Source organism: Epinephelus moara, chromosome 17 (genome assembly GCF_006386435.1).
Source record: "Epinephelus moara isolate mb chromosome 17, YSFRI_EMoa_1.0, whole genome shotgun sequence".
NCBI classification, from domain to species: domain Eukaryota; kingdom Metazoa; phylum Chordata; class Actinopteri; order Perciformes; family Serranidae; genus Epinephelus; species Epinephelus moara.
In genome coordinates, this window is record NC_065522.1 from 20960105 (window position 1) to 20987791 (window position 27687).

Here is a 27687-nt window from a genome sequence, read left to right on the forward strand (position 1 = left end):
TGTTTGTTGTACCTTCTCTGACTTCTCTGTCACTAGTTCCCCTCTCTGACGTGTTTCACAATAGAGTAAAAAAAAAAAGCATACTGAACGTGTTTTCACACACGTGCGGCATTTAGTCACGTTTTAGATTTAATGATTTGGTTATTGTGAAAACACAGAGAAACACGTTGGACTGCTTTTCACTAAATGACTTTGCAGACCTTGTTATGAAGCTTAAAATCCATCAACATGTGGGCCTCTGTCACACTCAAAGGGAGGTAATAAATATAATAAAATACTACTACTACTTTGACTACTACTATTACTAATAGTACTACTACTACCACTACTACTACTATTTCTACCACTACTACTTCTACCACAACTACTTCTGTTGCTACTTCTACTTCTTCTTCCTCTACCATGATTAATTCTACTACTACTACTTCTACAACTACCATTACTACGTCTATTGCTACTACTTGCAAGCCCCGCACAACTGACCTCCACCTGAGCGCAAGTATCCCCTCGAGACCTTGGAACATGACCGGAAGTGCCAACTTCACTGTCTTTTTCTTTCTCTCTTTTTGTCATATTATTATATCCATTATTGTGTTTATGTAGGATTATACATTACTCTTTTCATTTTTCATATTATTTATTTCCTCCTAGTGTAATTTGCTCAGCCCTTCTTCTCTCTGTTATTTATCAGCCACAGACATGCACCCTAGTGCCCGTAGTAACCATCTATGGTATGGTAAAAACAACCAGTTTGTATATCAGTAGTGATGGCCAAATGAGGCCTCATGAACCACTGTCTTTATTTTCTGAAGCCACCAGATGGCGCTGTCTATTCAACAAAGGTTTGAAAGCACACTTCATTGCAAGTCCTTCAGCCTTTATCTTTAAACCAAGAGCGCCATCTGGTGGGGTCAGAAAATAAAGAAAGTGGTTCATGAGGCTTCATTTCACTATCACTACATATCAGTAACATCAAGAGTACTGTTATACCTGACTATATGTTGTTTGTTTTTGTGTTGCCCTGTTTTGTCCCATCTTGTCTATATTCCTGGCTTTATCTACCCCCTTGTATGCAGTGCCTGTCATTACCTGGATTTTTAGATTATTTAGATTATCTAATTGGTTAATTTGGTCAAATAGCATTATTCCCAAGTATATCACTACTGACGGAAATTTTCACAATCACATTTGCCTTCCTAGCACAGAGCATTTCTTCATGAACTTCATCCGTAATGAAACATAATGAGGAGCGGGGTGAAAATGAAAGAAGGGAAACATCTTGTGAACATATCTACAGGTTGAATAAATAATTCACCAACTGTTTGTCTGCTGCTTTTTAATGTGACAGAATCGTGTACCTGTTAATTTTTTACCATGATAAGTCTGTTTAATCTTGATGGCTTCATCAGTAGTTCAAGCACATTTCTGAGAAATTTTCCGAACAATTGTATCTGTCTGTCTGTGTCCCATATCTGTCTGCATCAAAGAAACCAGGAGTGCATGTTAACATACCAACCGCACCCTAGGCTGCTAAAAAAAATACCCACATGCCTCTCTGTCTGTCGACAGATTTTGTCAGTGCGATAGTGTCACAATCGTGCAAAATGCAGCTCAGAAACTTTACATGTGTGCAATTGAGATCAAAATAAAGGATGAGGTTTAAGATGGATGTGGTCTTAGCAAAAGGGGGCAGATGTAGGGGGGTAAAAAGTACAGAAGGAAATTCAGGAAGGAAATCAGATACACTCTGCAGAACCTCTTAAGCTTTTGCTGGCTTGATGATTCCCTGACTTTTACATCCAGTGCCGCTATAGCCCCGTTTCCACCAAACACTTTTGGTACAGTACCTTTTGAACCAAAAATAACCCTCCAGAAATGGTACCTAGACTCTATGCCCGCTTAGCGTTTCCACAACAAACAGCACTCTAAAATGTGGGCGGGGTTGTTGTCACTCACTGCTCCGTCCAGCACTCACTGTATATCCTCCTTTATGAGTCTGCACCTCATTTATCGTCCACAGAACGAGGCTGAATGTCAACATTTTCAGAACAAAATTAAACAGGCTGCAGTGAGAGTCTCTCTCCATGGGATATTTAAAAATATAGGGTTTGTGCATTTAGTCCTTCTCAGGCAAGCTCAGGGGTTTAGTGTTGCTGGAGCCCACAGGAACAACGCTCCACGATGCTTTTTTTTTCCCCCTAGAGTGAGGATTAGAATATATGCAGTTCACATAACCTGTTCGAAAATTAATATACACTAGTCCATACCCATTGGTAGCTTTGTCACCTTCTACCTATGCCAATCCTCAGTGCCTATGTGCAGTTTCACATAGATTGATCACATCAGTGAGTAGAAAAACGTGGGACAGACAGAATGACTGACTGACAGAATGACACACTGAAAGTTTCCNNNNCTAGATTATGTTCACCCAGTTTCATGCAGATCGGTCAAACTTCCTAGGAAGAGATCGATTTTAAGAGTTTTTCAAAAAATTCAAAATGGCGGAAAATCTGTATTATCAGAAGTTATGGGTTCTTGAGGCAAATGTGTTCCTCATGAGGAGAGGCATCTCTGTGCAAAGTTTCATGTCTCTACGACATACGGGGCATGAGATATACCCATTCCAAGTTTGCAATTTCAATCGGTTGCTATAGCGCCCCCCTTTGGCCAACAGATGTAATATTGCTTCATTCGCATCCTCCCATGACCCTCTGCCACTGTGCCAAATTTCACATGGATTGACCAAGTCAGTGAGGAGAAAAACGTGGAACAGAGACACAGACACACCCACAGACAGAGTTTTCGTCATTATATAGTAAGATATAAACACTTGAAGATCCACTCAGTACTAAAAGTGTATGTCATATAAAAACTAAAGTGATGGTCAAAGTTGTCACAGTGAAATTCAAGGTGTGCTGATTGATTCACATCGTCAACTCATACATTGAGTAACATTACATGTTCCACCTTAAAAGTCATCAGCAGTCGGCCCAGTGAATTAAGTTATTTTTTTCTCCGACTCCAGCTGCTACAAGAGGCAGCAAAACATCCTTTGATTTTATAGTTACAGTTTCCTAATAAAACTCTCCACAGTATGAACAGTGGTTACATGAGCCTCAAAACCAGCCACAACTCAGCCCTGAGCAGAGTGACCGTCCTCTATTGACCAATCAACAGACTGCAGTGTTCACAGCTCCACCTTTTAGTACCAGATCTGTGTGCTAGGTACCCCAACAGAGGGGGGACCAAAAATGGTATACCAAAAATTATGTATAAAGGGTCAAAGCTAGGCACAACAGGTAGTAAAATGATAATAATCACAGCACATACCGCATGCCATCACATGCTTTAAAATACAATATTTATTGGTTTCACAAAAACTGTATTTGCTCAAGTTACATTCTTTGATGTTTCAATACTGATGCTTTGTTATCAGGACAAAATGATAGCTTTTTCAAACCCACATTAACAAAAGATTATGAGACAGATACGGAACAAAGCTTTGACAAGTTGTGGTGAGAGTGCCCATTTTCTTGCACAAGATTCTTCCTCATCAGCAGCCAAAGTGCCGGGGTGTCTCAGATACAGTAAATACATTTCTTCTCCCTTCTGCTGTTCCAGTGTGTTGACTTGTTTGGATTTTAACAGCATTAACAGCCGACTTAGGTTTTGTCGTATCATTGTGAAAAACCCCACTTTTGTTAATGTAATACTTGTGTTGCACATTTAACACAAGCCCATTCACATTAGAGGTAAAATACTTTCATTGCAGATATCTGCAAACCAGTGGTGCCCCCAGAAATATTTCACAGGGGTGGCCAGATGGGGCCACTGAAAATCTTTGGGTGGCACACCAAAACCCAAATCCACGACTGAATTTAAGGAATTCGATTATACTGGTGAAGTTTAAGGGCTTGTTGAAAGCTATGTCAATGTGGTGAGTTAAAGAATCGCTTACAAATACTTTGCTTTCTCATTTTACAGTTAATATTACTGTTATCTGATGTGCACAGACTAATACTGACACAGTAAACATTTTGAGTTCTGTAACCATTCTGTTTTAACGTGTCTGGGCCACACTGCCCGCATGAGCAGTGCTGGTCTGCTGTGGAACACTTAGAGATTTGGAGTTTCCCCTACTTTTTTCTGCATGACGTGCACGGTTTTTAGCAAAAACAGATATCCACCCTTCACTACAGTTTCAGTTTATATATCAGTCATAATCATGAAAAATTGCTTTATTTTTTTTTAACTAAACCTTTCCTCTTACCGTTTCAAAATAAAAGCCCTCTGACAATGTGTCTGTGGACAGAATCCAAATCTTTTTACTGTGAAACATTTGCAGGGCTGTGTTGTTGACAAAGCAGTAGCTTCCACAGCTCTATAAATTTGTGGAATACTGGCTTTTAATTGTGAAAATTAAGTACTGCCCCGCAGCAGCAACGCCGTCTGTGTAAACACTACAAGCAAGGTAGCTGTCATCGCTGCTCACGCGGGCAGTGTGGCCTGAGCAATAGGTGTTTCTTCAAATAGGCTGGTTGTCCTTTTGTTTTAAAAGAAAAAAATATACAGCTTTAATTCGAAGGACTCCATTGATTGTAAGGGACAAAACATTGACATGTAACAAACCTTCTGAAGTTTAAAAATACCACGCAGAGGCCTCCAAATGTTTTTGTGATAAGTGGAGGCGCCACTGCTGCAAACGTGTACATATAGACACACTCTTAGTGAGTTTGGGATTTTTTTCCTTGTATCAACATAACATTTTACAATTAAACACAAAAAAGGGAAGAGATGTGTATTTTTTGTCAGAAATTCAACAGCAGCTACAATTTACTGCAAAGCTACTCAAGCTCTTAGCATCTTTATTTCTGTCCTTTGTCACTCAGTGTGTCTCCCTCCTTCTCTGTTCCTCTCAGGCACTGACAAACACCAGTCTGGCAGTGTAGGCCAGGTCAGCGAGGTAAAGCAGGAAGTTGAGGGCAGTGAGCACTGCCACAGCGATCAGTTTTGACTGATCGCCTCCATACTGGTACTTTCTGTCAAACTGGAATATGGGCCAGATGATGGTAGCTGTAAGGTACATGATAACCGCCAGGAGCCCGTAAGCTGACAGGAACTTGGAGAAGGGGATGGGGAGATAGCCGGTGCACTCGCCCACACACAGCACTACCACAGCCATGGAGAGGATGAAGCAGATGCAGTACACGGCCATGCACCACTTCAGAGCCGGATGGCGATCATACGACACAGGGTTGCTGACCAGGATGAAGATAATACAGGCCACAAAGGTCTGGCACACCTTCATCAGGCCTGGAGCTGTAGCCATGTAACCCGCCACTTCTCCTGGCCTCGCTTTCGTCAGGCTCACCTCCGCCATGTAGGTCACCGCTGCCAGGCAGGAGAAGACAGTGGAGGCGATGTTATAGTCGCGAGCTTCCCTGGAGATCCGCTGCTGGTCCTTAAGGAAAAAAAGTGGGAAGATGACGGAGGCAGAGAGGCAGAGCAGGGCGGCGTAGCAGGCAACTGTGATGGGAAAATTGGACCAAGACACTGGGGCTCGGGCCTGGAGGCCACACTGCTCCACCAGCAGGACCAGCAGGGTGCAGGCGAAGCTGAACGCCCAGCAGAAGATGCACCAGTCAGCCATACCTCCATGAGAGGCTCCGTGTGCTGCGACACTGAACGCCACGCAGGTGAACACCAGGGCGGCTACACGCACCCATAGAAGCTGGGAGGTGGGAAATACAATCAGTGGCATGATGGGATATCACAATCACTCAGGTGCTGAAAGTGGCCTCTGTAGTCCAGCGAGGGTAAATGTGAGATGTTGTATTGGCTGCTTGTCACACACTCTGTCGATATTTTTCACATATTCTGAAAGACAATAAAAAAAGAGAGTAATCAGAATAAATTAAAGCAGAAGTTTGGTGAGAAGATGATGTGATTTTGAAATATGTAGATGTAGAAAAAAACGTTCTTTATTGGTATCACATATTTTGCTTAAAGGGACAGTTCACCCCCAAATCAAAAATACATACTTTTGCCTCTTACATCTATTGGTACTTATTAATCTAGACTGTTTTGGTGTGAGGTGCAGAGTGTTTGAGAAGTCTGCCTTGGGGATGTCCGCCTTCTCTCAAATATAATGGAACTAGATGGAACTCTGTTTGTGGTGCTCAAAGCGCCCAAAAAAATACAACGTAAAAACTCAACAGCAATGTCTCTTTACAGAAATCATGACCCAGTTACTCAAGATAATCCAAAAACCTTGTTGTGAGCAATAGTTAGTGGAGTCCTGCTTGGCTGAGCTGAAACGTTAGAAAGCTCAGTGGTGCTCGGTGAGTAGCACATTCTTTCTGTGCATTGATACGGTTGGCAGGTATAGTTCAATAGGAAGAAGATAGTTCTACATGAAACTGCTTTACAACAAGGTCTTTGGATTATTTTGAGTGACCGGGTCATAATTTCTGGACACTGATGTTGAGTTTTTCAAATGCATATTTTTAATGCGTCGAGCACCACAAGCTGAGTGCCATCTAGTTCCATTATTCTGGAGAGAAGGCAGACATATATTGTCACGATATTGTCAACACTTGGCAACTCACACCAAAACAATCTTGATCGATAAATAGCACTACAGGTAAGAGGAAAAATATGTTATTGATTTTGAGGTGAACTGTCCCTTTAATGTTAGCAACAGGTAGTGATGGCCAAATGAGGCCTCATGAACCACTTTCTTTATTTTATGACCCCACCAGATTGGTTGGTTTAAAGATAAAGGCTGAGGGACTTGCAATGAAGTGTGCTTTCAAACCTTTGTTGAACAGACAGCGCCATCTGGTGGCTTCAGAAAATAAAGACAGTGGTTCATGAGGCCTCATTAGCCATTGCTAGCAACAGGCATGTTTGTCTTTCGGCTAATCAGAGCCTAATGTATTGGGGAAGTGGTCTTCTTAATGACTATAAAAATAATGTTGTCAAATGGTGAGAAACTGCAACATCAGAGCTGCTAATTTCATTAGCAATAACCTGATCATCCCTGACTGACGTGTCCAGGCTCACACTTAAGTTGTGTAAAAGACTGAGTAATGTTTGAGGAACCTGCTCAAGCTGTGACCTGTGCAGGGCAGGAAGCGGAAGTTTGTGTGCTTAAACGTGAAGGAGTTGGAAAGTCCCTCAGTCCAAAACGGAAGTGCACACTAAAAAGTGTGATGTTGGTGCCCTCTAGTGTCCAAACGGTTTTAGTGAAGGCTTTTTGCCTCAGAGAGCTATACACTTTGTTAAAGATGCAACCCCATCTACATCCCTGGAACAGATATAATTTAATCAATGCAATCAAGATCTCTTTTGCGGGAGAGAACATCAGATTTAGAAAATAACAGCCAATTAGAAAAGGATGCACAACATAAATGATGTACCGGATGTAACAAGAGATGAGATATTTTTAAAGTGATCTGTAATTCATGCTATTTGTAGATGCAAAGTAATAGAAGGCAGTCTTCCCAAGTTCAGTGTTAAATTTAAGAAGGCCCATGTTCTGTTTTTGCTGAGCAGTGGCTTAAAATTCAAGAAGCCATATGCTGTAGCAGCTTTAGCAGGAGACAGTACAGAATTAAGTTCTCTTTTTGTTTCCAATAAGGACCAGTTGGCTTTATGCACAGTGATGAGGATGATATTCTCCTGCACCAATAGACTGCATCAGGTTGCTTTAAGGTAGAGTGAGCAGCATGAGGATAAAGAATGTCATCATAGTCATGCACAGACATGATGGTTGACTGTATAATTATTTTCCCATCGTCACGATGGAAACATGATTTGTTCCGACATAAGAAACCCATTTCTGTCTTTAGTTTCTGTGCCAGTTGCTCCACGTGTTACTTAAACATGAATTCCCAAGTATTTATAAGATAAGGTGAGATAAGGAAAAACTTTGCCTGGGTAAAAAAAAAAAAAAAAAAAAAAAGAAGTGTTGAAACCTCACGAGGAGCAACAAGGGAGGAGTCCTTCCTCCATTTCCAGAGTTTAATGCGCTTAACTTTGGGAGGAGGAGGAACTGGCTTTTGCTTATGGAGCCAGGAAGCTGCCAAAATCAAAAATAAATAAATTAACCCTTTCAACTCTTCAACAGAAATTGTTTATCAGTGCATACACTGGCATTTTTTGCTTATTGTGATGTCATGTCCTGGAGTATCTTGAACTGCCTCATCTCCTCTAAAATCTGCACAACCTTGATCTAGCTCTGACAGACAGATAGAGCGAGTTACGGCACCTGAGGATTATGGCTGCCGGCATATTGACACAACACCACTCTATCCTGATAAAACAACACTCACAACTTGGATTAATCTTTATGAAAAGCCCATTTGATTATTTCATCTGAGGACCCTTACGGACTAAAGGAATATGAATAACTCACAGGGTAATCAAGGTATGGAAACATAATTTGAGGTAGCCAACAACCTGGTTTTATACATCCAAAGAAATAAAAATGAACTGCTTGGCAACCAGACCCGGCCTCTAATTGAGACAGGCCTGTATTTGTCAAAATGTGTAGTCACACCAGCCTAGTAAAAGGGACTGGGCGTTATATTGGGACTAGACTTTTAATTGATGTTTGAAGTGTTTTTGAGATACGCTCATTTTCATGAGCAGATTCCAAAGGGTTGTTGTAATAGATTAATCATTTATTCCTCTGGCGCCACCGCACATTTTCGTAAGCGTAATGATGTCATCAAGGGCGTACAAGATGGTGAAAAGGAAGACAGAGGCCTTAGCGTTCTGCTGCAAAAACAATACATGTTTTGGCCATTATGGTTCTTATTTTGGATTAATATATATAGGATTATGCAAACAAGAATCTCCTGTGGCCATTACGGGGAAATACCAGCAGAATTACTGGAATATACCACATTTGCACCACAGGTAAGGTAAGGTAAGGTAAGGTAATGGCATGATGATGGGAAAGACAGAAGCCTGAGCTTTCTAATGCAAAATGAATGAATGCTCTATCTATTATGGCTCTTAATTTAGATTGAATTAAAGTGTCATGCAAACAACTATGTCCCCCAGCTGTCCACGCAACACATTGTCACTCTGACCTCGTCACATATCTACGTTTGGTCATGGACTTTCCACGTCCAGATACGACATGAAAGGTACCCTGGGTGTGTTGGTTGTTGACGTTTTCGGACACCGTGTCAAGTTCTGCCTGTCACATGCATTGTCTTCTTTCAAAATACACTTTCATTTTCACAGGAAATGTAACACTTAAATACAGTCTCTTTCAAAATAAACACACCTTCAACAACAAACAAACGTGGTTGGGTTTAGGCAACAAAAACACGTGGTTAGGTTTTGGAAATAAAAACAGGGATTGGCTTTAGAATCTTACAGGACACGAACACCGCTCTGTCAGGTGAAAGTCAGTGTTTGCCCGCCCTAGTCAGCCTTAACTTTCGTCCTTGTCCCACCAAGTCTCTTTCTGACGCCACCAGGTAGTGATGGTTAAATGAGGCCTCATGAACCACTGTCTTTGTTTTCTGAAGCCACCAGATGGCGCTGTCTGTTCAACAAAGGTTTGAAAGCACACTTCATTGCAAGTCCTTCAGCCTTTATCTTTAAACCAAGAGCGCCATCTGGTGGGGTCAGAAAATAAAGAAACTGTTTCATGAGGCTTCATTTGGCCATCACTACCACTAGGTGTTGTAAAACTGTAATAGCAACCGGCCGCGTGTATTACCAATGTTACAGGACGCCTTTTGTCATTGGTTTCTGACGCCTCAAGTCTTTACCCAAACGCCGGATTTTGGCGACTTCAGAGTGAGACCAGGCTCCAACATGGGACATCTGTTTTTAAAAGGCTACTATGCCATTAAATATAGCAAAAATAATTTTAAAAATGAATGTAGGTATCAATTAATTGATCAAATGTGACATAAAACATAATTTAATTTGCTTTATTTATTTACCTTTGCATTAATTTATTTACTTTCCTATTTAGTTTTACATTTTATTAGTTTATGTGTATTAATTTTCAAATTTATTTGTCTAATTTTTTTTTAATTCATTTTTAAATACACGTGTGTATGTATTTATTTACTTTGGCAGCTTTTGACCTCCATATATTCTTACACATGGCACCAATTACGTTTGCATTCACAGAATATATTGAAAGGAGGCAATGCATGTTTTGTCACAGGGGCTGCACAGCAATGCCAGATGTTGTCCAAACATGCAGAATTATGAAAAGCATGTCTGGTGCTTGACAAACTGATAATACTCTGGTGTGCTTTCGATGCAAATGCTATGACTACAGATCATTCAACTTTTAACACAGCCTCGAAAAGCCACACGTGCCACTCTACAGGTCATGGAGGAAAACATGCTCCGTCATTCTGCTAATGCAAACCTTGAATATTGTCTTTAAGCCATTAACTCCAGAGCCACACTTCCTGTTTTGTGTAATGACTCTCATACAAAGGAAGCAGCTCTGATGAGCTAATAGCACGTCTGCAGGAACCCACACAGGCAAACACAAGCCAAATGAGCATTTAATCTCTTTAGCAATCCAGCCTGGAGTTAGAGTTAGACATACAGCTCTTTCAGATCTCAGTTGTTAATACAAAAAAAGCTCCTCTTTAACACAAGCTTCAATCCATATCTGGTGACAACTGTGAGTTCAAACATACTTGGTTACCTAGTTTCATTACTGAGAAAGATGTTGGTTATTAACTGGGCTAAAAGAGAAACATAACATTCTGAGAAACATGTGGTTAGTGTGTGTGGTGTGTGTGGCCTCATGCCCCGCTGCTGACAGGAAACCAGACCTTGGTTTGCTTTTTTAGTAAAATAGTATCATGCATGCTTGAGTTCCTCACATAGCCTAAACCATCCTGAGAGCTACTGTATATCACTGTAGAGATTAAATGTTAGTTAATAATTACCACTGCTTTGAGATAAAGGGATGTGACCAGCTTCTTAACACTAACACTGAAATGCATTGTCATATCGTCTTTTAGGAGAATCCATGCTCCAAGCAGACACAGCAGCCTTACAGTAAAACCAGATGAGATACACTTAGTTTTAAGGGTAAAATCGGCTTACTTTAACTGAGACATTAAGTGAGTGATGAGGAGGTTTTCCGTCCCAAATAGCGGACATACCGCGCCCAGCGCTGTGCCATTGCAATCAGCTCTTTCTCACTGTTCCAAAAATAGACCATGATAACAAAAAAAAAACGCTGCTAACTTCTATACAAACTCTGACAAAAGGAAAACCCCAAGTCTGAAATGGATCTTACCGATTTCTTGGCTCGGAGTTTCATTTTTTGTTGTTGTTTTTTTGTCTTAAGCTTAAAGTTCCTGTTACAGCGTGCGTACTTGGAGACGCATCCCCTGCTCTCATCCACCAATGCCTCACAGCACAGTGTATCCCACGCCCCGCGCTGGCCATATTTGGTAAAGTGTTGAAACCCTCTGCAAGCCTCAATAAGGTCATCGCAATTCCTCTTCCCAAGTGTTTTGGATTGGGTAGCATACATATACAGCTACATATACCCTTGAGACTGTCAAACTCCCATCACTCTGGACGCACGAATACAAATTGTATCATTGAAAGATCTGTGATTTGGCGTCCCCACACATCTGCTTGTGCTTGTGCCTCAGTTACTAAATGAGTTCACAAGATGTGTTAATAATTGCAGTAAAAATCTCACATCGTTTTCTTAGGCCAAGGTTGTAGCCATGGATCCTAACTGTTTTTTCTTTTGGACCCTGATCCTGTTTGAGTTTTATTTTATTGTAATGTTCTCAGTGCTATAACAGAAAATGCACCCATATACTCAGAACACTCCCCTGGGTGCTGTCAGTGTCATCTAGAACACCTTTTCCAGTTCACTGTCAATGGAGGTCCGATGACATCACACATTTGAGTTTTAGCAGTTTTTGGTTTTTAAGAGAGAGTTGTTCATGTCACTCGAATATTTTTGGACTGTCTTAGATCATAGGAATAACTAGTGATGGCCAAATGAGGCCTCATGAACCACTGTCTTTATTTTCTGAAGCCACCAGATGGCGCTGTGTGTTCAACAAAGGTTTGAAAGCACACTTCATTGCTAGTGATGGCCAAATGAAGCCTCATGACCCAGTTTTTTTTTATTTTTTGACCCCACCAGAAGGTTTGAAAGCACGCTTCATTGCCAGTCCGTCAACCTTTACCTTTAAACCAAGAGCGCCATCTGGTGGGGTCAGAAAACAAAGAAAGTGGGTCATGAGGCTTCATTTGGCCATCACTACTTTTGTCTAATGGGAGTTAGGCAGATATAAGAAATACATAGACTATGTGATACAGTATTTGATGTATAACATATACTGGATTTACTGGAGGTAGTTAGCCTTCATATAGTTTATATATTGAATATTTTCTGCCATATCTGGTAACATTTAAAAACACAGATAAAATAAAGTTGAATGTTTTCCTTTCCTCTTCATACAGCATGCAGCCTTTCTTAAAATAATTTTACAAGACAGATGTGTTTACTTTGTATATTGCATGTACTTATAAGATATTCTCCTCCCTATGCCAGTTTATCCTCCTGAGACCCTGTGTCCTCATATAAGGACTTAACATTTGGGGTTTTCTGGACCTTCTACTTCATTCTGCTTAATTTAGACCTGTTGTCCTCGATCGTGGACACTTTTTTGTGCCATCTAGTGGTAGTAAGAGCACAATACACTAATCTGTGTAAAAACAAGATGGCAGCCATCTCTGCCAAGTCAGTCCGCAGCCGATCCCGACACATAAACAGACAATAATAAAGTCTTGATGTCTTTCAAAAAGCTGATGATGCATTCCAAAAGTCTTTAAACAAGTATTTTCTAATTAACATCGTCTTAGCTTGTTACTGTTGCTAAAATTGGTCAAATTTGTTGTCGTGTCATCTACAAACATTATTGATCATGAATAAACAACTTTCAACCATAAAATGTGATCAGGTTTTGGACCTTGTCAATTGGGGGACATTGGGACTTTATTATCATCTCATTTGAGGACATTGGGACTTTACTATCGTCTGAGGACATTGTGGCTTTATTATTGTCTTGTTTGAGTACACTGAGACATTTTTTTCAATCATCTGGTTTGAGGACATGGGGACTCTATTATCATCTTGTTCTAGGACAATGAGACTTTTTTATTGTCTTGTTTGAGGTAACTGGGACTTAATTATCGTCTCACTTTAGGACATTGAGACTTTATTGTCATCTCGTTTGAGAACATTGAGACTTTATTATTGTCTCTTTTCAGGTAATTGGGACTTTTTTATCTTCTCGTTTGAAGACACTGAGACATTATTATCATCTCATTTGAGGACATTGGAACTTCATTATCATCTCATTTGGAGACACTGAGACTTAACTATCGTCTCATTTCAGGACATTTGGACTAATTATCATCTCATTTGAGGACATTGGGACTTTACTATCGTCTGAGAACATTGTGGCTTTATTATTGTCTTGTTTGAGTACACTGAGACTTTTTTATCATTTGGTTTCAGGACATGGGGACTCTATTATCATCTTGTTCTAGGACAATGAGACTTTATTATTGTCTCGTTTGAGGTAACTGGGACTTCATTATCATCTCACTTTAGGACATTGAGACTTTATTATCGTCTCGTTGAAGACATAGAGACTTTACTATCGTCTCATTCCAGGACATTTAGACTTTATTATTGTCTTGTTTGAGGACACTGAGACTTTATTGTTGTCTCATTTGAGAACACTGGGACTTTATTATCATCTCATATGAGGACATTGAGACTTTGTTATTGTCTCTTTTGAGGTAATTGGGACTTTATTATCTTCTCGTTTGACAACACTGGGACTTTATTGTCTCGTTTGATGACATTGGGACTTAATTATCATCTCATTTGAAGACATAAAGACTTTACTATTGTCTATTTTCAGGGCATTTGGACTTTATTATCATCTTGTTTGAGGACACTGAGACTTTATTATCATCTGAGGACATTAGGACTTTATTATCATCTTGTTCTAGGACACTGAGACTTTATTATCATCTCATTTAGGGACATTAGAACTTTATTCTCATCTCGTTTGAGGACACTGGGACTTCTGATCTCATGTGGGGATACTGAGACTTTATTATTGTCTCGTTTGAAGACATTGGCCCTTTATTGTCGTTGACATTTTTTTATATACTTATCAGGTCCTACTGATCCCATACAGCTAGAAGAAATTAAAAATGCATACCAAAGAAAACTTTGGGTTTCAGGAGGCTGATGTAGCCACATAGTGTAGCCTCCATGGATCCGAGCACGTCATCAACGTCGAGATTGCGGTGGAGTGAACTACCTACAGTACCACAGTCCATCCACACGGGGGCGCTGCTGCACCCTGTTTGCACGTATGATCTTTGAGGACATGGTGGTGGATCAGCAGCCAGTCAAGGCAGCAGGATAACAACACAGCAGAGATCTTTATTTCAAGAACTGGGATCTTTTTTTTGAAGGCAATACATATCTGCAACGACAACTTCTGAGTTTTCAGGCATACCACGAGAGAGAGATCCGGATTTTACCACTGTGACTTGTTTTGGAGAAGAAGAAAAAAGACCTGAGGTGGAGCTGCACTGGAATCGCATTGCCTTCTAACGTTAGCCAGCTGGCTAACATGCAGCTTTAGTGTTTGAATTTGCACGAAAACAAGACTCTGGGATATATCGAGCAGGAATTTGCGTGGACTGCCACTATCTCGACCACTTTAACATCCAACTACTCGCATGCAGTTAAAGTCATGCTGGCGTTTCACCCTACAGACATAGCCGGTTAGCTAGCTACCCCCAAAGGACCGACTCGTTTGCGCAGCTGCAAGCCGAACCCACGGCGCTTTTGGTCGGCTTGACGACCAACGCCATGCCGCGGGTTGAAACCGGCCCATCCCTAGAGCTAACTTCAGGAAGCTAACGCTAGCTGGATACAGCAGGCCGCTTCAGATGGTCGTTATCATTCCCAAGTCGGCTAATTAGATAAGTCAAAACTCAGACTCTTGAAGCACCTTTATCTTTCATTCTGCACGGTGCTTTCATTTTTTTATACGCCCAGCAGCACACGTAGCTAATGCCGGGTAATCTGCTAATTAGCTAGCTAGTTCGTTAGCGAGTAATGTAAAGCCAACGGTAGCTTATCGGTTAGTTGTTGTTTACAGTGTGCTAGCATGCAAATTACAAGTTACAGTTAGCTTGGAAGCTAAGTTGGAGTGGTGCGGTAGTTAACTTTTTCCCCACTTATTAAACTAAGGTACGTTTGTTGTGTGTGTGGAGTAATTTGCATTAACTAGCCACATACACGTCAGTACAGCTAATGTCAAATTCACTGTGGGCATTCATGTTTGATTTTAGCATTATCCAGGCTAACATGACTGAGAGATGCGCGACATTAAAGGTTAGCTTGGATGGGATTATTTAGGTTGGCACAGCCACACATGTGAACAAGTCTGACTGCGTGCACGGTTCTGGTTAGTTATTTCATTGCAAGGTGTCACTACGTGTCAATCAAGAGTATGTGCTGTTATCTGGACGTCAGTTGTGCGTTTTAAAGCTGTTACTTTGAACATATGTGCCACCAATTATCTTCACACAGACACTAAAAGGCATGGGAGTCTGTGACCTCCTGGAGCATAGCGAGACATATCAGCCATTCATTCATGATTGATGACCTTTGAGGAAGCAGACTGTCCTTTATCCATTTTCCACTACCGCTGCTGAACACTGCACCAAGCCACTAATAGCCTGTCTTGTAGTATTTATTTTTAACCACTAATGTAGCAGCGAGGAGGGATTTTTTTTTAGTGTTAGTTTTAGCAGTTTAAGGTCCCACTGGCGTGGATGGGAACATGAGGAGCTCCCTGTCTGATCTGAACCAGCTTCCCAGTAGCTTGAAGGTCTGATCAAAGCACAACAGAGAGCCTCATTGTGTGGACTGAGAGCTGAAGAGGAAAGAGACGATGATGGGGATGATGATAAAAGAGGCCCAGTGACAGCGTTGATCTCCCCGCACCAGGAAGCAGAGGAGTGTCACAGAGGCAGCAGACATGAGTCTCCGCCAACCCACCTCAACGCTGGACAGGTACGCGACATGACACCCGCTGCACCCAGACAGTTTCTGTGGTTAAGGATGCATCTCAACGCCTTGCTTAGAAATGTACTGCTCCCAGATCAGCCTATTGACACGTCTTTATGTGACTGAGGTCCAGTCTGGCCTCTGGAAAAACTAGTTGGACAGGCTGTTTGCTGGGAGGTGATAAAACTACTCCTAGGAACAAAGAAATTACTGTATGCATGACAATATTAGAAGCCTTGGAATTCATGCTAAAACAAATAACATTAGATCCTGAATCAATTCGCAGATGCCAACATTTTATTTTATTGTATGCTGTTAATAGAGTTTGTTGACGGAACCATAACAGCGGAACTCAATAACAAGAGCACAGTGCAGCGACCGGACGACATACAGCGCGCACACGCTTGAATTATCTTGTAGTTCAGCTCTAAGAAAAGCAAGAGTTTAGGCGTTTTTGGGGGTTTTATAGCTTAATAATTTTGCGTGGCATAAATGTGCTTGTTTGTTAGTTTTACTAACTCAAAGTGCACATAGAAACAACAGCATTTATTCAGTGAATCAGACACAGACGACTGTAACAGCCTTCCTCATTAATTCACATATTTCCAGTTAAATAAGTTGCATGCTCACACTTTTTTTTTCTGTCACTATTTTCCTGTCAGGTCAGAAAGTGACCTTCATGACCAGTTAGTCGAGCTGCAAAGATCAATTAGTTTGTTGTCGACCATTAACCGCCAGCTAATTTGATAATCGATTAATCATTTGAAGTCATTCAAAATAAAACAACAAAATATTCTCTGAGCCCAGCTTCTTAAATGTGAGTATTTCCTGGTTTCTTTCAAAGAAAATGTAAAAGAAAGAAAGGTCATGACGACAGTGACAGCATTCACGGTGCCAGACTTTGGTGTCACGTCTATCGAAGCCAATGAAGCGGGCGCTGCAAATCACACTGTAACCCATCATATCTGTACTGTTTCACCTTTGACTGAAAAATCCTTCCACCAGATTAAAATTCACACATTACATGATGTCAGTTGACGTTTTGTATCGAAATATGTGCATTTGTGTCTCTTGTTATTGGTCTCCAAACTGTCCGTCAGCTGCATATAACTCAACTCGAGCCCCTGTTGGGTCCAAGATCGCTAGCCTACCTGCTGTTAGCGGGTAGTACTGTCGGCTATATGTATTGTAGGGCTGCAACTAACGATTATTTTCATTGTCGACTAATCTGTTGATTATTTCTTCGATTAGTCGACTGATCATTTTTATCAAAAAATGTGTTTAAATGTTGAAAAATGTCAGTCTGTCTCTCCCAAATCCCAAAATTATGTCATCTAATGTCTTGTTTCGTACTCACGCCAAAGTGTTAGTTCACCATCATGGGAGAGTGTGTGAAGCTAACAAGCTGCAATAAGAGTATTTTGGGGTACTTTCATAGTACTTTTCTATGAAAAATGACTCAAACCCATCAGTCGACTACTAAAATAGTCACCGATTATTTCAATAGTCGATTAGTCGACTAATCGTTGCAGCCCTAATGCATTTGATTATCAAAAACTAACCAAACTTAAAACTGTTAATGATAGTTAATAATATTCAGGAAAGCTAACGTCAGATGATGTTTCCCATTACTGTCAGGAGGTGAAGCCAATCTTTCTTGTTTATCAATTAACTAAAGCTGCATTTGCACTTTGTTTAGCTAACGTTAGCCAGCAGCAACGTCTCTATTGAGTCACCCTACACTTATCTGGACCGTAAATGATCGTAAGCGATAATCCTGGTCAAGGTGTAAAAGAAACAGACAGGGAGCTGCAGTGTTAGTGAGTGATAGCAAATGTTACAGCCTCTCAAACTTAACCGTTGTAATGACTTATATGTGTACTAGCTAATTAACGTTAGATGACTAATATTAGTACAAATGTAAATCACTGAGGCAAGCTACAAGGCATTATGGCATGCGGTCAAGTTCTAGTTTGGCAAATATTTACCTAGCTGACAGATCATAAAATTAAATCCAGCTGGAATAATAATCAGAGCCATTAATAAGTTGATCTGGTTATAATTGCAGTCTGGCCAGCAATAACAGGTTGGACCTGTTTGTTTATGTATTATGATGTAATGTTTGCTATCTTTGAGCAAACAATGATTGAGCTGCAGCTGCGGGACAGAGACATGATCTGTTTGGAGACAATAATAAGGAAAAATATTGTACATGGTTAGTTAAAAAACATCAGTTAGCATCACCTATTGTGTGTTTTTTAATCTGTAGTGTGCTTTGCTGTGCCCACTCCGTTGACTTCAAAGTGCGGCTCCTCAAACGCTGTCACTGACCTTTCCTTCTTTAATATTTTCCTTGGTTTCTTTACTTCTCTATGACAGTGAACAGAAAATCTTTGTGTTGTGGACAAAACAAGACATTTGAGGACGTCGTCTTGGGCTTTGGGAAACACTGATTGGCATTTTCCGACATTTTATAGATCAAACAGCTGATTGATAGTTGAGAAAATAATTGACAGAATAATCACTTAGCTAATCAAGAAAACAGTGGACAGTGAAAATAATTGTCACGTGCAGCCCTACTAGTTAGCTTAACTCAGAGTTTTGTTTCACATTGCAATTCACAGTCATGGAAAACTTGGGATAAGTCATGGAATTCCTCAATCCTATTTTCCAGGCCTAGAAAAGTCATTAATCGTTGAGCTTTCGTGGATAATATTCCATACTAGCATTTAGTTTCTGTAGCCGTCAACGTAACGTAGCTCTAAAATGCGTCAGGGTGTAAAGTTTTGCTCACCATCACGTATGTTTACTTATTTTTCCCCTGTGCGCCGTCTATCCCTCTGCGTATGCCAGCTAGTTGGAATCACATTTGAATAGAGTTTGAATCTGATATGTTTGAATAATGCTGGGCAAGAAGCAAAATGTTGTGACGGTGTGATTTAACATGTAGGGTCATGAATCTTGAAGCTACTTTTAAATGCGCTGCATTTTGGGGATGGAGCAGTTGACATTTTCCCAGGTTTTCAATCATCGCTCGTTGTGCCAGTGCACGTGTTGATTTTGTTTTAACTGCTCTGAAAGTAGAGCATGGGTGCTTGAAGGTTGGGAGCATTTTTTTTCTACCTCTGTGTACTTCATCCTGTTTGTTACAGTCAGTCATCACCACTCACCATGTAGCCTCTCACTGTGTTGCTGTGATCGTCCGGTAGATGCATCTTTGTCTTGATCATGTGTCTTTCCTGTCTCTCCTGCTGTCGACTTCTCTTCCCTGTGTGTGTTCTTGTGCACGTGCCTACCACTGTGTCTGTGTGTGTCACGTGACAGCAGGGCAGCCAATAAGAAAAACGCCCACCCGTTCAGGTAGGACAGCTGTCCAGTGAGAGCTCACGTCAGGGTTTGGGGTCAATGACACCTACAGATTGTACAACTGTGGCAGCAGATTTCTCAGTGGCTTGTTATTTCAGGGCTCTTGGGCTTGACGTAGCAATGTAGGCAAACAGGCACTTACAGAAGGAGGAAAATATATGTATAAAAGGCATGTCATGCATTTAAAATGTATCGTAGTTCAATGATGTTGCAGTTGTTGACAATTGTTGGTTTGATGTATTGAGTTTTGATAACTGGCTACATCTAATGATCCTTTTTATGATCAATAATACTTCCATTAATATGTAGATTAAAGGGGAACTAAGCCCATTTTCACAATTCAATCATGTTATTCCCATGGTCTAAGACTGTCCAAAAATATTAGTAAATACAAACAACTTTCTCCCAAATCCAAAAACTAGAGTGCCAAAATTCAAATTTGTGATGTCACAAGGTACAAAATCTGGACCTGCTCTATAGACGATGGAGAGGGATCGATGTGCTAGATGACACTCAGTATGTTAACACGCACGCAGTAGTTGAGCTAAGCTCATAGCTCGGCTCATCAGTCAAGTCGAACTTCTTGTCTTGTCTGAGTATACATGCAGAAGAGATAATCGAATTTCTGTCCAAGTACGTCTGACTCTGATAGGCAGCGCTGTGTCCTTTTTTAATGTAGTGCGTATTGAACTAGTGTGTGACGTGGGAGGGAAGCCGCAGCTAGTCAGTCCTTCGGAAGTTCTCTCGTAAGTTGACGCGTTCTTCACCATTCCCGTCATCTGACGGTTAATGGCCTCTTCGTTTGCGAGGGCAAGGAGGGCGCGCAATTCCTTGTCTCCCCAGTTGCTCATCTTTACAGTGTCTGTCAGGTTTGCGTTTCCCTCTTGCTACTAGCTGCTCGCTAATTCCTGCTATCAGCTGTTTCCTGTTTATCCACCGCCAGTGACTCGCACGTGCCGCGTCATCAACAGCTCCTCCCACAAGTCATCAACGCCCCCTCCCATGGTGGAAGGGCGCCTCGGTCTTTTTAAAATAAAAGGGTTCCGCCAATATGACTACCCTACGAGGCGTAAAATTGGGCCCCTCGGATAAACTCACCAATCCGTCTCTGTGTGTCTAAACGCTCGCAGCTTGCCGGCAAAACGGTCCAACATTGGCGGAAAATCTGGCAGTGTAAAAGGGGCGAGAGTTTAAGTGAGGGTCTGCGTTAGTCCCCAGGGGCGATGGAGGTGCGCTTACCGTCCTCCTCCAGCCAAAATCGGGTGAAGCTGAAGCTAAGAAGACACCCCTGGGTCTGGAGGGAACGTTTGTCAAATATCCAACCTAAAACTAAATTCATTATGGTGCGGCAGCTTCAGCTGGCTTGAACGTAGTATTTTGGACTCGACTTAGAGAGATTGGAGCGCTTGCAGTTCACGCAGTCACAAAGAATTGGCTGCATGCAGACGTAAGCACAGGGGTCTGTGCGGGCCCTTACGGACATGAATTGATGATGACTAGAGTTGAAACAGTAGGAGTGCGATAAACATCTCGGAGAGTATTTCACGATATTGACACTAACAGAAGCTGTTTTGGTTAAACAAGCATTTTATTACTATAATTGAATTTTTAAACTATTTTTTAATAAGTTGTATATAAAGAGTAAGTAAATATAAAGAAAATAACTATAAAGGTGGGATTCCTCACCTGGTTGCATCTTTTGCCCAATACCGTAGATAAGCAAATGTACACAGTATGATAACCGCCAGTTTTCATACCACAGTATACTGCTGCGACCCCAATAATGAAATTTGTGCGGAAACTATGAATATGCCTTCATGTCTGGCTTTGAGAGAGTGTAGCTCATGTTCACAAATATTGACTGAACTTTACCAGGCCATGAAATGACATTTTGGAATTCTTAACTTATTTGGTGTTGCCCTTTAATCTTAGTTTCACATCTTAGTCCTCACATTCGAGAAACTAGAAGCTGTGAGTGTTTGACCATTGACATCAGAGGTTAGGCAAGTATTTGTTGGCTCAGTACCTCTAGACCTTAGTAAATCACACCACATCTATCTGCACATCTATTCTTTGGAATAATACCAAATCACTTCAGTGTTTACACTCGGCGTGTCCTTGCATCATACACCCTTAAATAAATATATTCCTGGAAGTCGAGGCTGCTCTCAGTATTTACAATCTGTAAGAGTATAAAGGGCGTTGGGATGATTTGAACTCTTGGTCAGTTTCTCTGTGTCCGTTTACTTCAGGATTGGTCTTCATGTTGAATTTCTCTTTTCTCTGTCTCTTTTCCCCTCTATCTGTCGTTTCCTTCTTTTCTGTCATGCTTCGCTTTCAGCCCTTTTGCTGCTTGGTGAGTTTTCCCTTCGACCGCTCTCTTGTTGCCTCTAGTGCTATTCATATTCTCGCCCTCTTTACCCCACATATCTGACCATGCGCATCCCTTGAATCCTCTCCCCTCTCGTTGCTCTGTGCTCCCCTCTTTCTCTTTGGTTTGGTTCGTCACTTTTTGTTCATCTCGATTCTTTCTCTCGTCATTTATCCCTCTCCCCTCTCCCAGTCCAACCAGCCCCACCAGAGCATTTTCTAAATCACCCTGTTTGGTATTGTTCACGCTAAGCGTCTCTTTGTCTCATCTCTCACCAAACCCAGGCTCAGCAGTCTGACCATCGGGGACTCGGAGCGCAAATCCTCTGCTACCCAGCAGAGGGAGCCAATAGTCGACTTCCCTGCTGAGAGTACGGGTAATTACAATTTCCCACACTGATTTATTTTTTAGTTTCAGGATCAGTTTAGAAATTCACTTAAGTTCATGTCTGCCAGACATCCTTAACATCGCTCTGTCATCCTCCTCAAGGCACTGGTCTTGTCCAGAGATGTGTGGTCGTGCAGAAGGACCAGCTCGGCTTTGGCTTCACAGTATGTGGAGAGAGAGTCAAGCTAGTGCAGAATGTCCGACCAGGTAAGACGCGTGCACAGCCGATGTGTTTATGTTATTACAATGTCTCTTCTGTTATTTGACACATGGATGCTCCAGCCAACTGCCATAAAAGGATGTTTTTCCTCCTTTCCTTTTATGAGATCATATACTGAAACTACGTCTGCACAATTATTCAAATGTTAATCTCAATAAAGGGTGGGCGATATGGCCCTAAAATAATATTCAGGGTACTTCAGGGTATTTTTGTGATAACAATATTCTTGATGATTAGTAAAAAAAAAGTTATTAATTTCAGAACATACAATTGCAACAAAAACATTTTGCAGTGCCTTCAGATATTCAAGTTTATTTAGTTTGTGAACATCAACAGTAACTCAGAGTGAGATTCAGATTCTGTATACAATATTAATAGTTCAACAAAATAAAATCTGTCACAAATTACACATTTAAACAGCTCCCAGAAAATAAAGTAAGTGGTTCATGAGGCTTCATTTGGCCATCACTAGTGACAGGCTGTTATGATACCAGAACTATCGCACATTCACATATATGTAGTTATTTGTCGAGCCATGAGCGTCACGTAGGTTTACATAACCAAAGGTTTATAACAAAATCACTTGACGACACCAAATCCCGTGTGCGCATGGCGAGAGAGAGGAGAGGGAGAGACGCTGTGCTGCTGCTCAGAGCTCAGAGTTCCCTCTGAGCGGTAAGTTGCTAAATGAGTCTCAGAAGTCCGGGGCTGTTCATAAAACATTTAGGACGCCACAGTTTATTCCACACTACTGAAGCTGCTCCTCTTTTTGGAACCACCATGGAGTCTGCTTGTTGTTGCCGTGGGTAACGGTACAACGTCAATGTCAACAAGTCGAAACATCGTGAGTTTCACAATATGAATTTTTCACATGATATCAAGAAAGAAAAAAGATTCCCGCACACTGTTGCCAAACTTGCAAAATATTTAATGGGACAAGGCAGTTATGTTTCGGTCATTGCAACCTTCGTCAGGCAGATATCACATGATATCAAAAATTATACCGGTATTACCGTGAATGAGATGATATGGCACACCCTCAATCTCAATCACAATTTCAGCTTCCCACAGCTAAATGAACATGATCAACTGCAGTGTGGACGTTTAAAAATGGTACTCCGCTCATAGAAAATACTGCTGCCTATCAAATCAAGTGCTTCCTAAACTAACAGCCATGGCAGCCATAATGCCGCTGAACATGCACACTACAGCGGCAGCCATTGAAAAACTTTCCTGAATGTTGCGGCTGCAGTCCAGGGTAGAAGAGTAATATACAACAGTCCACAGAGAATATTTTTGAAAATGTAATATGACCTAGATGACAAGGACGGTGATGAATTTGTTATTTGTAGTAGCATGAGCTTCTACGTGAGCTTCACTGTGTGCCTGGACTCATCTTTACAGGTGGTGCAGCAGTCAAGGCCGGGGTCCAAGAAGGGGACCGAATCATAAAGGTTTTTACTACTTTCCACCACAGTGTGCTAGATCTGACAGTTAATGGTTTCTTTTTGGTTTTAGTGTTGCTGATTTTCCTCATTTCCCGTCTGTCTCCTTCTCTCAGGTGAACGGCTCGCTGGTGTCCTCCATGTCCCATCAGGAGGTGGTAAAGCTTATCAAATGTGAGTTTAGAATAAGTGTAATTGTTGTGCATGTGTGCTGCGAAAAATGTGTGTTGGTATGTTTCTGTTCTTTTGTTTGTGTTGATCTGATTTATTTATTTACTGCGCCACAGCTGGAACATATGTAGCTCTGACACTACAAGGGCCACCTCCTTCTGCCGCCTCCCTGCCCCTAGAGCCCCTCCCCACTGACCTCACACCCAATCAAAGAACATCACTGGGTGGGGAGGCCCCACCCCCTCCACCTCCACCGCTGCCCTCTGGACTGAGCAGCACCCCATCCCAAAGAATCACTGGACCCAAACCACTACAGGTGAACGACATATTAAGGGTGGATGACGTTTCCTAGCTGCTATCATCTTGCATCTGCTAAATCAAACAAATGTCAAGCTTTAACATTTACAATATGTAGCAAAGAAATACTGATATATGTCACCAAAATGATTTACAAATTCTGCTGTTAATGTGTTTTTTAGGACCCAGAAGTGCAGAAACATGCCACTCAGATACTCAGGAAAATGCTGGAGCAGGAAGAGGCGGAACTGCAGGTACACACAAACAAATAAGCCGTCCCGCTTCAGTTCTGATCCCTGACTACACCCTCCTGTAAATGCAAATAAAGTAGAGCATTTCCATGTAAGGATCAATAATGTCTCACATTATTTTATACTGGAGTGTTCTGTGTAACCCCATGTTGCATCGTGCTATGTGCACAATCAGTTACAGACACAAGGGTTTTTACGAGGTGCTTGAAGTACTTGAATTTGGCTCAAAAGTTTAAGTACTGAGTATTTAAATCATTCATTTATTAGCTTGGTCCTTGAAAAAAGTAAGTGAATAAAATTAAGAGAACACATTAATTATTTTATGAAATGTATTAGAAAAATGTTTTAAACTAAGAAGCTGAGAATGTACGTGCTTGCAATTATTTTCTGATGCTGTGGCGTGAGATCGGAGCACCAATGAGCTGGTAAACATCAGTAAACAGTCAGCGCTAGGATGTTTTGCAAGCCTGCAAGACATTGCCACCGGAGCAGAATTAGCGCGAGTTGTGCAGCAGACCTAACAGCTGTCCCTGCAGGACTCCACCCAGATCCGGACTGTCTAGAGAAAATTTTGGTTTGTCTGCTGTTTGACAGGCAGGTACGAGGCTCTGTTATCTGTGAAGGTAGCTGTGTTGTAAGTAAACAGTCTTAACTCAGCTGAGTTTCCTCTGACGGGGAGGAGGTGCGAGGACGTGAGTTTAAACCTCCAGACTAATGTTGCAGGTTTAGAAAGAATTCGGGCTGAAATAAAGATATTTCTCTGCTACTTAACAGTGAGATCGACAGTTGAGGAAAAAAACGGTTTCTTCCTTGAAAATAAATATAAGTGCTTGAAAAAGTACTTCAAAGTCCTTGAATTTGACTTGGTCCTGTCTGTGCGAACCCTGAATGACGACCTGCTGTTGATAATCAATTTACAGGAGTTGATGGAGGAGCAGTTGAGGAACCCGTCGTCGTCACTGGGGGAACGGATAGAAAGTGCCAAGAGGAGAGCTCACCAAGTCAGGGTCAAGATTCAGCAAGATCTGGTGAGGAGACGTCATTCCTCTATCCTTTTTTAACGGTCTCTCTATAGTCACTGAATAGGATATAGTTAACCTTTTGTCATACCAGCATAGGAATTTTGATTTGCAGAAATGTTTTAGAGAATTACATCAGGTACCTGTCCACTTGATGATGAAATACTAAAAAAAAAAAAGGCACATTCAAATTCACTGGTCAAATCATGTCACCATAAAAAGCACGTTAAATTTAAGACAAAGTGGTGTTAAGGCTCTTTGATAGAAATGTACGAAATTCGTACGAAAGTAGATACATCCGTTTCAAACGCTGTAAATGTCACTGCCCTTATACCTCCGTGTCCTTCGTGATGGCACAGATGCAGTCAATAGATGGAGCTAGAAAGCACAGACAACAAACAAGGCAACAGTGGAGTAGGCTGTAATTTTGTACCTTTAGACGGAGGCAGCGGTGTGGACCGTGGTGGTATCTGAGGTCATTAAATACATCCAGACATGTAGACGGAGAATTCATTTCTTTGTCGTCTCCTACAGTCGAATCTCATTTGAACTACGCTACACTGGCTCCATGATCTCTGGTTTTATTGCTCCATTTCGTCTGTATCTGTAAGCTTTCAGAAAACGTGCACAAATACGGATGAAATGAATGCAGAGTACGGACAGGGGGCCCGTCTGTTTCCATCTCTGCATCTCCACATCGAGCATAGATGAACCCTGAAGGGATCTATATGAAATTTAAAATGTATGAGTTGTCTGGACTCAGTTCTCAACATGGAGTTGGCTGAGTTGGCAGTAGTGATGGCCAAATGAAGCCTCATGAACCAAGTTCTTTATTTTCTGGCCCCACCAGATGGCGCTCTTGGTTTAAAGATAAAGGCTGAAGGACTTGCAATGAAGTGTGCTTTCAAACCTTTGTTGGACAGACAGCGCCATATAGTGGCTCCAGAAAATAAAGACTGGACAGCGCCATATAGTGGCTCCAGAAAATAAAGACTGGTTCATGAGGCCTCATTTGGCCATACCTAGCAGGCAGCAAGCAACTGTACTAACTCCATAAACAGTGTTAAACAACAGTAACAGTGCCGACAGAGCTAATGGTGTTAACCGGCTAGAACTGGAGGGTGGGCACTATGCCACTGTGATGATGCTGTCCTGATATCAGTGGTAACAGCCATTTGAGCGCAATGAAAAGCGGCAGCAATGAGCTAGCCGGTGGGATACACACATGCACTAACATGCAGGGCAGACCGGCTACAGCAAACCACAAAGACAACACACAGAGAGGGAGCGTGACTTCATTCTCTGCTCAGGACACCTTTACTCCTTTGTATCTTTACAAAGCAAATAGTGGTTTGCTGGTGTGTTAATGCACCAAATGTCGCATATAGCTCCTTTAATACATTTGCTCACTGTTACTGCAACCAATGTCAAATTTGAGTGTAGACGTTGCCAGAGGGTTTTAAATTGGAATCTACATGTCAGTGTTGTGTTTACTGCCTGTTCTGCATTTAAATAATTTAAATCAGCTTAATTTAACATGAATTAATGGAATTATGCTTGGTTGTGCTTCTCCAGGAGGGAACACGATCAGAATGTGCCACGAGCTACGTCATAGCAGGAGAAGGTTTGTATCTCTTTATCTGTTACCCATTTAATTAAATATCTTGGTCAGCGTTGCCAGATTGGAAATGTTAAACTATGATACCAGCAGTGTTGCCAACTCTTTTCCAATTCATTCATTCATTTTCTGTAACTGCTTATCCTGTTGGGGGTCGCGGGGGTGCTGGAGCCTATCCCAGCTGACACTGGGCGAGAGGCAGGGTGCTCCCTGGACAGGTCACCAGACTATCACAGGGCTGACACATAGAGACAGAAAACCATTCACACTCACATTCACACCTACAGACAGTTTAGTCACCAATTAACCTGCATGTCTTTGGACTGTGGGAGGAAGCTGGAGTACCTGGAGAAAACCCATGCTAAAACGGGGAGAGCATGTGAGCTCCGCAGAAGGGCTCC

General features: G+C 41.5%; 2 protein-coding genes across 8 annotated transcripts in view; one reads left to right on the top strand and one right to left on the bottom strand.

The window, feature by feature from the left end:
• Positions 1–3344: 3344 nt before the first annotated feature.
• On the bottom strand, positions 3345–19446 carry LOC126404532 (myeloid-associated differentiation marker homolog). 3 transcript variants are annotated; one of them, XM_050067809.1, is made up of 2 exons: positions 19312–19446; positions 3345–5877 (listed from the first exon to the last, which is right to left on the bottom strand). In XM_050067809.1, the coding sequence occupies exon 2, from the start codon at positions 5759–5761 to the stop codon at positions 4916–4918; it is 846 nt and encodes a 281-aa protein (XP_049923766.1). In that variant the 5' UTR covers positions 5762–5877; positions 19312–19446; the 3' UTR covers positions 3345–4915. The 3 variants fall into 3 exon arrangements, with proteins under 3 accessions (XP_049923766.1, XP_049923764.1, XP_049923767.1); XM_050067807.1 differs by lacking the exon at positions 19312–19446 and adding an exon at positions 11303–11431; XM_050067810.1 differs by lacking the exon at positions 19312–19446 and adding an exon at positions 11107–11255.
• arhgef11 (Rho guanine nucleotide exchange factor (GEF) 11) overlaps positions 14409–27687 on the top strand; it is a 41786-nt gene continuing 28507 nt past the window's right edge. For 4 of the 5 annotated variants that reach the window (XR_007571490.1, XM_050067725.1, XM_050067729.1 and 1 more), the window contains exons 1-9: positions 14410–16147; positions 22163–22254; positions 22368–22472; positions 23890–23939; positions 24047–24104; positions 24218–24417; positions 24581–24652; positions 25570–25677; positions 27244–27292. Coding sequence is in view for 4 of the 5 variants with exons in the window: in XM_050067725.1 (XP_049923682.1) it covers positions 16113–16147; positions 22163–22254; positions 22368–22472; positions 23890–23939; positions 24047–24104; positions 24218–24417; positions 24581–24652; positions 25570–25677; positions 27244–27292 (769 nt within the window). In the remaining variant the exon portion in view is untranslated. Of the gene's footprint in view, positions 16148–22162; positions 22255–22367; positions 22473–23889; positions 23940–24046; positions 24105–24217; positions 24418–24580; positions 24653–25569; positions 25678–27243; positions 27293–27687 lie in introns of all 5 variants that reach the window. The other variant, XM_050067728.1, reaches the window with a different exon arrangement.